Below are 12,461 nucleotides of genomic sequence, written 5' to 3' on the forward strand. Positions count from 1 at the left end.
GAAATGAGAGCGCGCTCGAAAGACGTCGCGCTCGGTTTTCAAATCACCGAGAGAGAGAGAGAGAGAGAGAGAGAGAGAGAGAGAGAGAGAGAGAGAGAGAGAGAGAGAGAGCTTGGTCGATAAGCGAACGAAGGCGAAGGACGTGCTGCGACACGACAAATTCGTCTTATCGCGTTCGACGAAATGACTCAGCCCGAACCTGAAGTATATTCCCTCACCGATAATTCCCGACCGAACTGGCTCCTCCGCTCGTGAAGCGGAGAGATTTTCCGCGAATTCCGCGAGCGGGATCCGACGAATTTAGGATAGTCCGGAGAACCGCCTTGGCAGGCGGTTTGTTTAGGCGGACTTTCGCGGAGATTCGCTTGGCCCGTCCGAAGATAAGTCCATCGAGGAGGTGCACAACGTTGACGCGCGACCACGATATCGTGTATTATTGACATTGCCGATAATGATTGCGATAGACGGAAATATGGAAAATTTCAACAGGAACGTAGGTCGCGCTGCCGGGAACAACGGCCGTTCCTCAGCGCTGACTTAGCGCGCGAGCCACGAAATTATTTCGCAAGCGAAATGGCCCCGAAAGAGTACAGTTCCGAATTGCGCGGTCGCGCGCCGCGTTCTCTCCGTGTGCCGACTGTGCACGTGTGAGACACACCAACGCAGTCTCACACTTTTACATCCGCCGGATTATCGCACAAGTGCGCGCACAAGGTCTCCCGCAAAACACTCGCGACTGCATTTGCGCGATAAAAAAACGTGGGAAGCGAAGCGGCTTATTCATTGTTCCGTTGCGTGCAATTATTAGCGAATGGCGAACGGTATCAAATTCTTGATCTCCTCCTTGATTCTCCTTGTGACTTCCTTCTTTGCCTCGAAAATCGCCGGGCACTTATGATCAACTCTTCTCGTCTGTCACTCACACTCGCAAAGTGGTATCCCCACTCGAGAGCTGTCATCAGCCCGACTAGAAATTTTGATCAGATTCACCTAACATTGATAAGGACCTAATAGGGTGAATGAAAGGTAATCCTAAGTAAGTCAGTCCTTATAATGTCGACAATGCAACGACAAATGAGTAAGTTAGACTTTTATAAGATTATAATGATTGGGTCCACATTAGGATCTTGATGTACCAACCTAGTGTATGATATAATATGGTTCAGTTGATCAGATCCTTGTCGGGATCTTATTTATTGTACCTAATATGATTTGCATCATCAAGTTTTGACAAAAACCATTTGTAATTAATTTTATATGTATATAATATGAATATGTGTGTGTATGCGCACGCGCGCATGTATGGGTGTGTGTATTTGTAAAACTTTAATAGCACTGGACGTAATATAAAAAAATATTTTTATAATGCACCACATATAATTAGAGACAGTTCAATTTTTATCAGATTTTATCAGACTCGTAACGACGAGTTGCCTGTAGCGGCGTGCGCACTGTAGCTCTCATTTGTCTTGCATTTGTCCACATATGGGCCTACAAGACAAAAGACGCTCGAGAAGCAGTTCAGTCGCCTACTCTGTGCGTGCATGTTGCGTGCATCTCAATGTGTGTTTATGTCATGCGATAATTTATTGGTTGTGACGAAACATTTTACAAGTATGCTCAAGCGATCTAAAATATTATTTCACGCAAATATCTTTTTATTTGGAAATGACATGAAAGAATTTTCAGCGTGACATTTCTTATTTCCAATGTCATCATCCAATATAGCTATGGCGAGTAATCAGGAGCCATAATTTGGAAAAGAAAACGTAATAAGGATTCCGTAAGGTAACTCAATAAGGACCTGACTATGAACCTCACCGAGGTCCTGATATCCACGCTGCGTTGACACGATTACTTATTAAGACCCGATAGTATTACCTTATTGGGACTTAATATCCAAATGAGGTTAATCTGATCAGGACCATGGGATAAATTTCTAATCGGAAGGCTTGTTGAGGATGACATTAGAAATAAGAAATGACACGCTGAAAATTCCCTCATGTCACTTCCAAATAAAAAGATATTTTCATGAAATAATATTTTAGATCACTTGAGCATACTTGTAAAATGTTTTTCGGAAAAGAAACATAAAACAAATATCATAGGATCATAAAGTATCACAAGGTGACAAGACATAAAATGGTGTTAAAGAGAAAAGTTGCATGTCACGTTAATTTTACAACTATTTATTGACTGCTAAAAAAAGGATAGTTTCTATAGCATTTCACAAATACATTCGAGTGATCTGAAGAGTTTTCTTCAATGCAAAACATCTTTATATTTGGAAATGACACCCAAAAATTGTTTTGTTAAAACTTGATAATGCAAATCATATTACACATAATCACTCACTTAGGATTACCTTTCATTCACCCTATTAGGTCCTTATCAATGTTAGGTGAACCTAGTTAGGTGATCAAAATTTCCAGTCGGATTATTTCTTCCCTATCACGTCAGCCTGGCGCGATTGATCGCCAGCTGAGCGCGTGTGATGAGCGTCCTTCGTAATTAACAATCGGTTGACGAACGTCGTCCGACTCGAGAGTTTCGTGCTTCCTGACGCGACGCCTTCGGCGTGCGCTTCTCTCGTGGTCACACCCGATCGTAAAGCACGTGGGGAAAACCGCAGTCGCGGCTTTCGCCACGTGCAATCTCAGCCGGCCAAAGGATCCCGCGTCGCGCGATAATTCGACGCTATCGTTCATCAAAACAACGGGAATCCAGCGCGTTGTTTCGCCGGCGCACTTCTCCCCTCGAATAACGCCACCGCCGCCGCATCGCGCATTCTCTTGATTAATTCGACGTTATAGCGTGTGACACGCATCCCCGCGCGAAACGCGCGTCGACTCGGCACGCAACCCACGCTCGTATCTCGAGTATCGTTATTACGAAAAGTTCAATCAAAACAGGTAATTCGCTGTGTGTGAACGAACAGCAGGGGGAGTGAGGAGATATCTGTGAATTCATTACATTAATCACGAATCTGGGGGAGGTGCTGCGATCCAACGACTGTCGCTTGCAAACTGTCGTCCGCGACGCTCGCTCGACGCTCGCTCGACGCCGATGAGAGACAGTTGTCCTTAGACTCGAGTCGATTATCGGATTCGTCACGATGCTTCGTCAGATAGCCAAGCTGTTATTCATGGTGTCCGATCAATTTACCGTAACTATAGATTCATCGGCGATTCACGCTGCTTAACGTTGCAATTTGCCCGGCCCCGGTGATTGCACGCTTTGGGATCTGATAATGCATGCACGTTATATCCGCGATAACCAATGATCTGTAATCAACATCGATAGGTGATTTTTTCCACATTACTCAATTCCACGAACGCAAGACTACTTACGGCAGCGAGTGTGATCGTGAGATCAGTGAAACGACTGGCGGACATGAGCGAGATAAGCGAGTTTCATTCACGAGAGCTCCCGAGACACGTAAATTCGAATATTTCTGCGGCGCTTCGGGTATCGCAGGAGTGCGCCGCGGGTGTACGACAATTCAAATAAACACTTCACGACGAAGGAGCTAATTAAAATACGAGACACATGAGCTACGTGCGAGCATTCGATGCGAACATTCGATACCGCTTGGTCACGTTTGCATTCGATCTTGGACTTTGGAACCTCGTGAAATTTACATGTCAGGGAGTGCGTGCGAAAGGAGAAAGAACACGAGTAGTGTTTTCCTTCTTTCTCTCTCCCTTCTCTCTCTCTCTCTCCCCTCCCCCCTCTCGATATCCTGTGAATAAAACGATCATATTTTTGGGTGAACCACACGACATATTTACACATATGTGTTATCGATAGCGATATATTATTTATCACATGGAAGAAGAGACGCGTCGCTGCGCCCATCCTCTCCCTACGGGGGGAGAACCGATAAGCAAAGCCATTAGACGCGCCTTATGGCGCGTATCTGACAATCGCGTAACGACGGATATCTAACAATATCCGACGGTATATAACGGCGGAATATCTGGCGAAAGAAAGTCGAGTTGCAAATCTGCTTTAGCGCGACAAGCTTGAGTGGTAACAGCCGCTTTCTCACTTAGCTCGCCCGCAGGATACTTTTCCCGCGGGAGTCGGCAGCTGTCTGTCTCGATTTTGAAGGCTACCTCAGAATCGCACGGGAGAATCTCAAGCCACCGGCGCCGCTACTAAAGGAAATACTCCGTCGAGTACTCCGTTTTTAATTACCGCGTTCAGCTTTCATCGGCCTTTCATCTCTTGACTCACGCAGCGCGCGCGCGCGCCGTGGAGGCGGCAGGAGGCTCGCACAGAACTGTTCGGCGAAATTGATTGATATCACCCACGGCGGAATAATATCGTCACGCGACGTCACTTTTTCCCCTTTCTACCGCGTACATCATTACCGTCCGCATCTTCATGCGATAAAAGCGTAACCGGCGCGCCTCCCGGCGACGACGTCGTCTCTATGTAATTGGCCCGTAATTAAGGTGGGTGCGCCTCTTTTTACTGAATCCTCTGATGACCAAAAACATACTCGCTCTCCTGAACTTTCCAGAACTCCTTGAATGGCGCTCGTTTCGGGAACTCTTCGGCGTCGTTTAGTTTAGCCGACCGTTCGATGGCACTCCACGCGAGTACATCAAGTACACCTAAAAAAAAAGTAATTTCAGAACAAGAGGAATCATCGAGATTTTAGAGGACTTTATTCTTATATATGGTCTCAAGAGAATTCCTCTAATATTAAGAGGAAAATATTATAAACACATTATTCTTAAAGTTAGATGGATCATACATATAATGCAGATCTTGTTGATTTTAATATAAATTTCCTCTTATACACGGATTATTTAATCTTTTTTCAAGAGGATTATTATTTATTCTTACCGTACTTTATTCTTACTGGTTATACTAGTTAATTTGAAAAAATTATTGTAATGTATAGCGAAAAGTAATACATATATAGATGTACTTCTGACTCCAGTTCTACAATAAGTAAACACGAATTAGAGATGTGTGAACTATTCGAATTCGAATCCCTATGATTCGAATCCGAATAATTCGAATAGGAATCAAATACATTATCGTTTGCGTGCATCAGCTACAAAATGGCCCATCTGGGTCTGTATGTTTGAACCCTTAACTTGTAATTAACTTAACTTATAATTAATAACAATTATAAATTACTTTAAATATTTAAATATATATTTTACTTTAAGATGATATTACAATATCAATATTCCCATTCATATTAAAATCTCCCATCATTATTTGCATGTTTAATAGTCATGTTAAATTTTTTAATGATTCGATTCGATTTCATTCGATTCGATTCGATTCGACATAAAAATTCTTGATTCGCACATCTCTAACACGAATGAAATAAGAACATCGTAACAAGTAAATTTCCAATCAGTTTTGTTATGGACTTCATAGCTACAAAGATGTTCATCATAACCAATTGTATAAAACATGGAATTAAAAGAAAGAATATATTATTCAACTTCTTGCAATAGATTATAAATTGTATTTGACTAAATGTGGGTAAATTATCTTCGTTATATGTTACAGCAATACACATATCTTTCTTAAAAAGCGTTCCAAATATTCTAACTCATGAGCATATGATTATTTTTTTATTCATGTCTGGAAGTAGAGCATAACTGAACAAAAGAAGCCGACATTCAAATCAACATATTCCTCTTCATACAGAAGGAAAATTAATTGATACAAAAGAAAATCCTCTTGAAATAAGAGGAAAATAATTAGAATAATATCTAATAAATTTCAGATGAATGATTCACTTAAATCGCTTTATCGAAAGATGAATCCTTTTTCTGCAAAAGGCTTCATTTAGAATATCAGGCTATGGGAAAAATCACTTTACAAGTAGAGTACTTTTTTTGGATGTAACATGTATTCGTAATCGTTCCCGATAATGTTCCCGAACAACGCGTGCGATTATTTTTAACAACCCCAGTCGCTTAGCAAGCATTTCACGTCGAGCAAGGATAGTCAACTTCGAATTCATTAGGCCCTTATGTAATAGTCGTACGATGATATCACGCGGGAGCAAGCAGCGCGACGGCTGCAGGAAGCATCATGTGAAACCCGGTGATAGAAACCGGTTTATGAAAAGTTCTTAGATCCGAAAGAGCGTAGTGCGGAACGTCACTGCGTCTCATGGCAAAACCAGGTTAAAGGTGTTCGACTGCGGCAGCGCTTTATCGATTTCAAGAGAGTTTACGAGCCGCGGCATGTCGGCGTATCTTAGAACTTTTCGGAGAGAAAAGGAAGAGGAGGGAAGAATTCAAATTCAGCTACTTATCGTTTCTCTCACGCTCTTCCTTTTTTTCCAGGGTGAAAGGTCATCCGGGCAGTTCGAAGCATGACGAAGTACTGGCTGAGCGTGATCCTTCTCAGGATCGTTCTACCAGTCATCTTAGCCGGATGTGAGTATGAAGATGATCCTCCTCTCCTATTCTGTTTTCTTTTGTTTTCCTATTCTCTCATAAATTTTGTAAATATTTTATTTCTGCGTTATCGATCCTCTGCGAGCTTTTCAATCTTATTATCCCGCCGTCATAAATTTTATCGTATTTTATCCTTTTTTATTCCATCGCTCCATTCATTACTGAATTGTCATGTACAATTTTTGCTACAGAAATTAATGTTTGTACTCCCGCATAATATTGCGTGTTGATTTGATAAGCCGATGACACGAAACGCGATGTAATCGAAACAACGAAATAAAAACATTCGCTGCTGTAAATCGCTGGAATATTTTACGTAATGGCTCGTAATATCTCCCCGTATCTTCGGTATAATAATAATAATAATGAATGTACATTAGGCAATATTATTGCCGTATTCTATGACTTCACTAACGACCTTAGCTTCTTCGTCGACGCAAAAAACCGGCGAAACGAAAGATACAAAACAACGCTTTATCGCGTCCCGCAGCGGAATGACTGGAAAAGAGAATCGTGTCGAGAAATCTGACGTGGGTTCACCGCTTAAAAAGTTCTCCACGTAAACATATTCAGACTTATGCTAATTGACAGCGATACCGCGAATGAAATACATACGTCGATATAACTTCCTCCGATTACGTGTTCGCTATTTATACTTCACATTCCATCGCGACATTCTGCTCGTGTATCTCGATGTTGGTACGTATTATAATTATTATATTTCTCGCGGATAACCAGTGAAATAGAAAAAGACAGATATACGAGACTTATGCTCGTAGCAAAATAAATTACACGAAAAGAAACTATTCTCGATTTCAATTGCCAATTTCAAGACACTTATTGCACGCACACGTATGAATGCGGTTTTAAATAATTTCTTTCGGTATCATATACGCGTAACTGCGTAATATATATATGTCTGTAAGATAACAGCATGTTGGCGAATCTACCCAGCGGTTTTATGTATCTTGTATTGATCGATCTATTATATAGGTCGATGACTAATGTGGTCATTATTTATCAGTGTGTTATCACCTCGGCACACGTGGACTTAGTTGCAATATGTCACCGTATTACTATTGCCAACGATCCTGCCCGTGTAACATTCACTATTCAACCGTTTCCGACGATTTGACCAACGATAAACTTCGTTTGTTATTTCCAGCAGTTTTATTTTCTGTACCTGGCAGCGACGTGACTCCGAGACGCTGGACTGTAAATCTCTTTCTGCTTGATTTGTAAGCAATGTCGTGAACAACATAAAATACGCCAGACAGATGCGATGTGATAGAACGGGAACGTACTTTCATAAATTCCAAGTCGGCAGCACGGAAACGCGTTCAAACTGACTTGAGGGGTTCTAAAATTAGGGAACGGGTGCTTAAACTCATATATCCGTATCGCATGACGGCCAAATTAGCCGCTGACTTTGTCTAAACATTTCCTCGCGAGTGTGCGGAAAGTCTCTTACAAATGTTGCGCTGCAAATTGCGAACTCGCCAGGATCGACTCGCGATTACGCGAATTATGAAAACGATATTTCAGCGCTTTTCAGTCGTTTTATATTTCTCGGTTTAATTCGGATCACGTTTTTCACGAGAAACAATAATTATAACAGTACGTTTAATGTCACGTCAATTAGGCAACCGTGATAATTAATCCGCGTCAGGGTTAGCCTCGCGTTGCGTAAACACCCAAAGGAACATTACGAAAGCGTATCGTGCGTGCGACTTTCTTATTTCCGGAGTGAATTTTGTGATGGTCGGACCTGCCTCCTAGGCTTAGCCCGAAACTGTGACCTCATTCGCGAGGAAGAAAGAGAACACGTGTGACACGCGTGACACATTCGTGCGCACGTGGACGCCGTAATGCGGGCCGTAATTGTCGTCCCACTCGCTTTCGTTTCCCGCATATTACAATCGACGGGACGACGAAATCGATAGATAATTAGCCCGTGATCGCTCGTGATTATCGCCACACTAGGAAAAAAAATTTAGTATCTCTAACAAAACTGTTTAGTTGAGGCATTTTTTAACAGCAACCAAATATAAAAATTAAGCATTTTAGTTATTTTATCCATAAAAATTACATAACAACGAAATATTATTTTGCATAAACTAAAATAATGCCCAATGGATACTATTTTGTCTTCCTGTGCATTAAAATTTAGATTTTATATCATATATTGAGAAAATATTGATATATTGAGTGATATATTGAGAAAAAATTATAGTATTTTTAACAAAATTCATATAGTTAAAGCTTTTTGGTTGCTATAACACAAAAGTATTACGTTATACGAACAAACCGTAAGATCGAACGAAAGATATTTGTTTACAGGAACTAGACAGTTTTGTTGGGCATATTTTAACTAAATTATTTTGTTGTTACAACAAAATTTTGGTTCACGCAACAATACATTTTCCCTAGTGGAGGGCGAGGGAGCGGCGAGACTGTGCGAGAGAGTCAACGAAATGTAGCTCGCGATGGACTTCGTTTGGCAGCGACACAATGTCCTTGTTTATGCCTGTTAGACGAATATAACCAACATGCCGCGAATAGAGTAAGTCGCTCTGCCCGCGACAAACAAGAGCAATACAATAGTCGCGTGAATATTTAGAGGAGTTCAAAGAACCCGTCTAACTCGCTATAGCTGGCGTGAAGCGGCAGCCGAACAGGCACACACTTGCGCTCGTCAAACACTTGCAACGCTACTTGTGACGCGATAGTAATTATCATCAGCAGACTAAACTCGTTTACGACGATTCGCGTTAATTATCTGGTCGCGTCTCCTCCAAGCAACGCTGTACATCGAGCGATGTCTCAATAACGTCCGCGTCAACAATGTGTCTATATCACAGTTTTTTACGATCTTCTTAACATAATCAAATGTAAAGAAATGCACATAGTATGCAGCATCCGGTGCGACAGCAATCCAGTAGAGTCGAAGCGTCAGTAAAACGAACATGAAGTAATAACAAAAGACGCAAAGGTCGTGATAAAACGCTCGGGTACCAGGGGTGGAAATGTCATTTCTCGGTACGTCTCGTTATTGACTGCGTGCTGAGTAATTTCCCCACCCTCGTAAATGACCTTTTCGCTAACGTACTAATGATTGTGGCCGCGATACCATCTAAAGTCACATTTTCATGCGCCGTCGAGAGCGTAGGTCTGCCCGACGAAAGCAAAAGTGGAGTAAGTCGCGCTTAAGAATCGACGTAGATCAAGGGAGCAGCGGTTCTGGTTCTGTCGGAAGATCTGATTATCCCAATTAGAATTGCGACATATGCAGCGATGCAGCTCGTTTTCATTCGTGTGATGATCGCGACGTTGCACAAACACGCGCAATAATCGCAGGAGTTATGCAATTACGTGGGAAGCGTACACTAGGAAAGAAAATTTAGTATCTCTAACAAAACTGTTCAGTTGAGGCATTTTTTAATAGCAACCAAATATCTTGTTTTATATAACAAAATATTTACTGGTCCCAACTAGATATATTTTTCTGTTTTGTTCTCTGGATCAAATGATTTTGTTCTTAGACTTCATATATAAAAATTAAGCATTTTAGTTATTTTATCCATAAAAATTATATAATAACGAAATATTATTTTACATAAACTAAAATAATGCCCAATGGATACTATTTTGTCTTTGTGTGCACTGAAATTTAGATTTTATATATTAAAAAAAAATTATACTATTTTTATGCAAAATTCATATAGTTAAAGCTTTTTGGTTGCTATAACAAAAGTATAACAAAACATTATACGAACAAACCGTAATCAAACGAGATATTTGTTTACAGGAACTATACAGTTTTGTTGAGTATATTTTACCCAACCAAATTATTGTTACAACAAAATTTTGGTTCACGCAACAATACATTTTTCCTAGTGTAACGAGCGATTTTCGAACTTACAGGTACAATATGGCGGCCAGTGGGGTTGTCAGCGGTTTATCTGGGGTTAATGCTGTATTCCCCGATGATTCCGATACCAATGCGCGGAATCATGCCGCAGCACACCACGACATACTTGAAGATTTGCATTTGCCTAGCCTTCCTGATAGCCATAGCTCAGATCGCCTTTCACATTGTTCTCCTATCACTACCGCCCTACGGACACTTTCTCCAGAATTGTAAGCAAGCCTCTAACGGGAACGTTATATTGCGTCGTTAACCTCTTAACTGACGGAAATTCAATACTGTGTTTCATGGTGTTCAATACGGTGTTCCTGGTAGTTTAGTATTTCTAAAATTGGGTACTCAAACGGTTCTCACTCTATTCAGTGGTGAACTGCTGAAAGTTCGAAACATAAAATGACGAATATAATATGGTCGACTTAAAATTGAAAAAAATGTAAAAGCTTTACAAAAATTTTGAAATATTTTAGGCTTCTTGAGGGGTCGCGCTCTTTTCAATGGTTCAAGAGTTTAAAAATAAAAATTCGAAATGGCGAGTTCTCAAATATGATGACCAAAACAAAGTATTATTCACATATTATATAACATATTATATATCATTTATAAATTATATTTACGTATTTTCATTATTTATTTATTTTTTTAAGCATATGCTTAGTTTGCCATCTTCAAATAATAGTTTTGGTCGCTGTATATTGGATTCAGTATTTTGTATTTGAAAATTTTTACTTCATGTTAGTAAAAACGATGACCTCGAAAGCTCCAAGACACGAAATTTTAATATGATATTGCTTAACTTTTAAGAATCCATCTGTTGCTGTGCTAAGCACTTTTACGAAATTCAACTTATCAGTCAAGGGGTTAAACATTGCCGAAAAAATTAATGATGATTTTATAATTCTCGTAAGCATCACAACATTGTGTAATTTGTTAAACGGTAAGGCATGCTATCCGACTGAAGATCGTATAGTTGAATTTACAAGGATATCGGAGGACCTCTAATTACCGCATTAATCTCTTTCCAGGCGAATTTCTGGAGAAGATGTTGCGACACATAGGTTTCGTCAGATTAGATAGCGCGTCCGTCTGGGAAGTTTTTTATTGGCTAACGCCGGAATTCATAGTCCTACCCAGCGTGGTTGCGATATATCTCATATGTCGTGCCCTTATGGTGAGACACAATAACGAGGATATTATATCTCTTCATCAGGAAACTCAGCAAAAGAAGACAGAGGACAAGACCAGCATGGTAATGACGTTTCTATATACGGAAGGCTTCTCACCAATAATGCAAAAAATATAATAATACAAAAGGATAATATCGCTGTCCTTGAAAAATTTCACTTGATGGCTGACAGGCTGATTTGAACACGACAGCGTGCGCGAAACCTGACTAACGCGTGCCGTTAGCAAAATCGATATCGCACCGGATAATTTACCGCCCACGCATGTTCACGATTCAGATAATCAACTTCCTGGGACGTATCGGCACCTACGTTGTCCTGGTGTCGTTGTGCTGCGCCGCTGCCTTGAAGCCGTCGATAGAAGCAGCTTTCTACTTCCTGGTGTTCCTGGGCGCGGCTACATGGTGGGCTTGCAACAAGGAACTGCGAAAGGGTTTCGCGACGATTTGTAGGATCGTCATGGTCGTCGTGATTATTCACATCATCGCGTTACTCGCCTACCAGAATCAATGGCCGCAGGAACTCCTGCCGATCGGTGGCCCATGGTCGCGTTATTTCGCGTTAACCGCAGTGTATCATACCAATTGCAGTCATCCGCGATACGTGGAATACACGGGTGACGCCGACTGGTTGATCTATGGATACGCTTTGAGGCTCTTTTGGCTGTACTACGTTCTTTCGTTGCAAGCCCAGTTTCTCATGAAGCAACCGGTGAGTGTTTACATGTTCGTCGATCTAACAATGATGTCTGATTGCGGTATTGTAAGAATTGGCGGTCTCTCAGGAGAGAGAAATTAGGATAGTGCGTGATATACGAATATCGCTTGGATCGCAATAGAAGTCGTAATAGGAGTTCTAACGTAACGTATTATATGCTTCGTTAGAGTACCTTGGAATTGAGGCAGTATA

At 41.0% G+C, this 12,461-nt stretch overlaps 2 protein-coding genes across 7 annotated transcripts in view; one reads left to right on the top strand and one right to left on the bottom strand.

Moving 5' to 3' along the window:
• The window catches only part of Piezo (piezo type mechanosensitive ion channel component), a 34,105-nt gene that overhangs the window by 598 nt on the left and 21,046 nt on the right, over positions 1-12,461 (top strand). For all 6 annotated transcript variants that reach the window (XM_025305672.1, XM_025305674.1, XM_025305675.1 and 3 more), the window contains exons 2-5: positions 6,330-6,422; positions 10,368-10,583; positions 11,394-11,617; positions 11,832-12,263. In XM_025305672.1, coding sequence (XP_025161457.1) covers positions 6,359-6,422; positions 10,368-10,583; positions 11,394-11,617; positions 11,832-12,263 — 936 coding nt within the window. In that variant the 5' untranslated portion in view covers positions 6,330-6,358. The remainder of the gene's footprint in view (positions 1-6,329; positions 6,423-10,367; positions 10,584-11,393; positions 11,618-11,831; positions 12,264-12,461) is intronic.
• LOC105191524 (uncharacterized) overlaps positions 3,708-12,461 on the bottom strand; it is a 33,275-nt gene continuing 24,521 nt past the window's right edge. The window contains exon 3 of the transcript XR_002163135.2: positions 3,708-4,622. The gene's annotated coding sequence lies outside the window, so the exon portion shown is untranslated. The remainder of the gene's footprint in view (positions 4,623-12,461) is intronic.

Source organism: Harpegnathos saltator, unplaced genomic scaffold, assembly GCF_003227715.2.
Source record: "Harpegnathos saltator strain DR-91 unplaced genomic scaffold, Hsal_v8.6 scaffold708, whole genome shotgun sequence".
In the NCBI taxonomy this organism is placed as follows: Eukaryota; Metazoa; Arthropoda; class Insecta; order Hymenoptera; family Formicidae; genus Harpegnathos; species Harpegnathos saltator.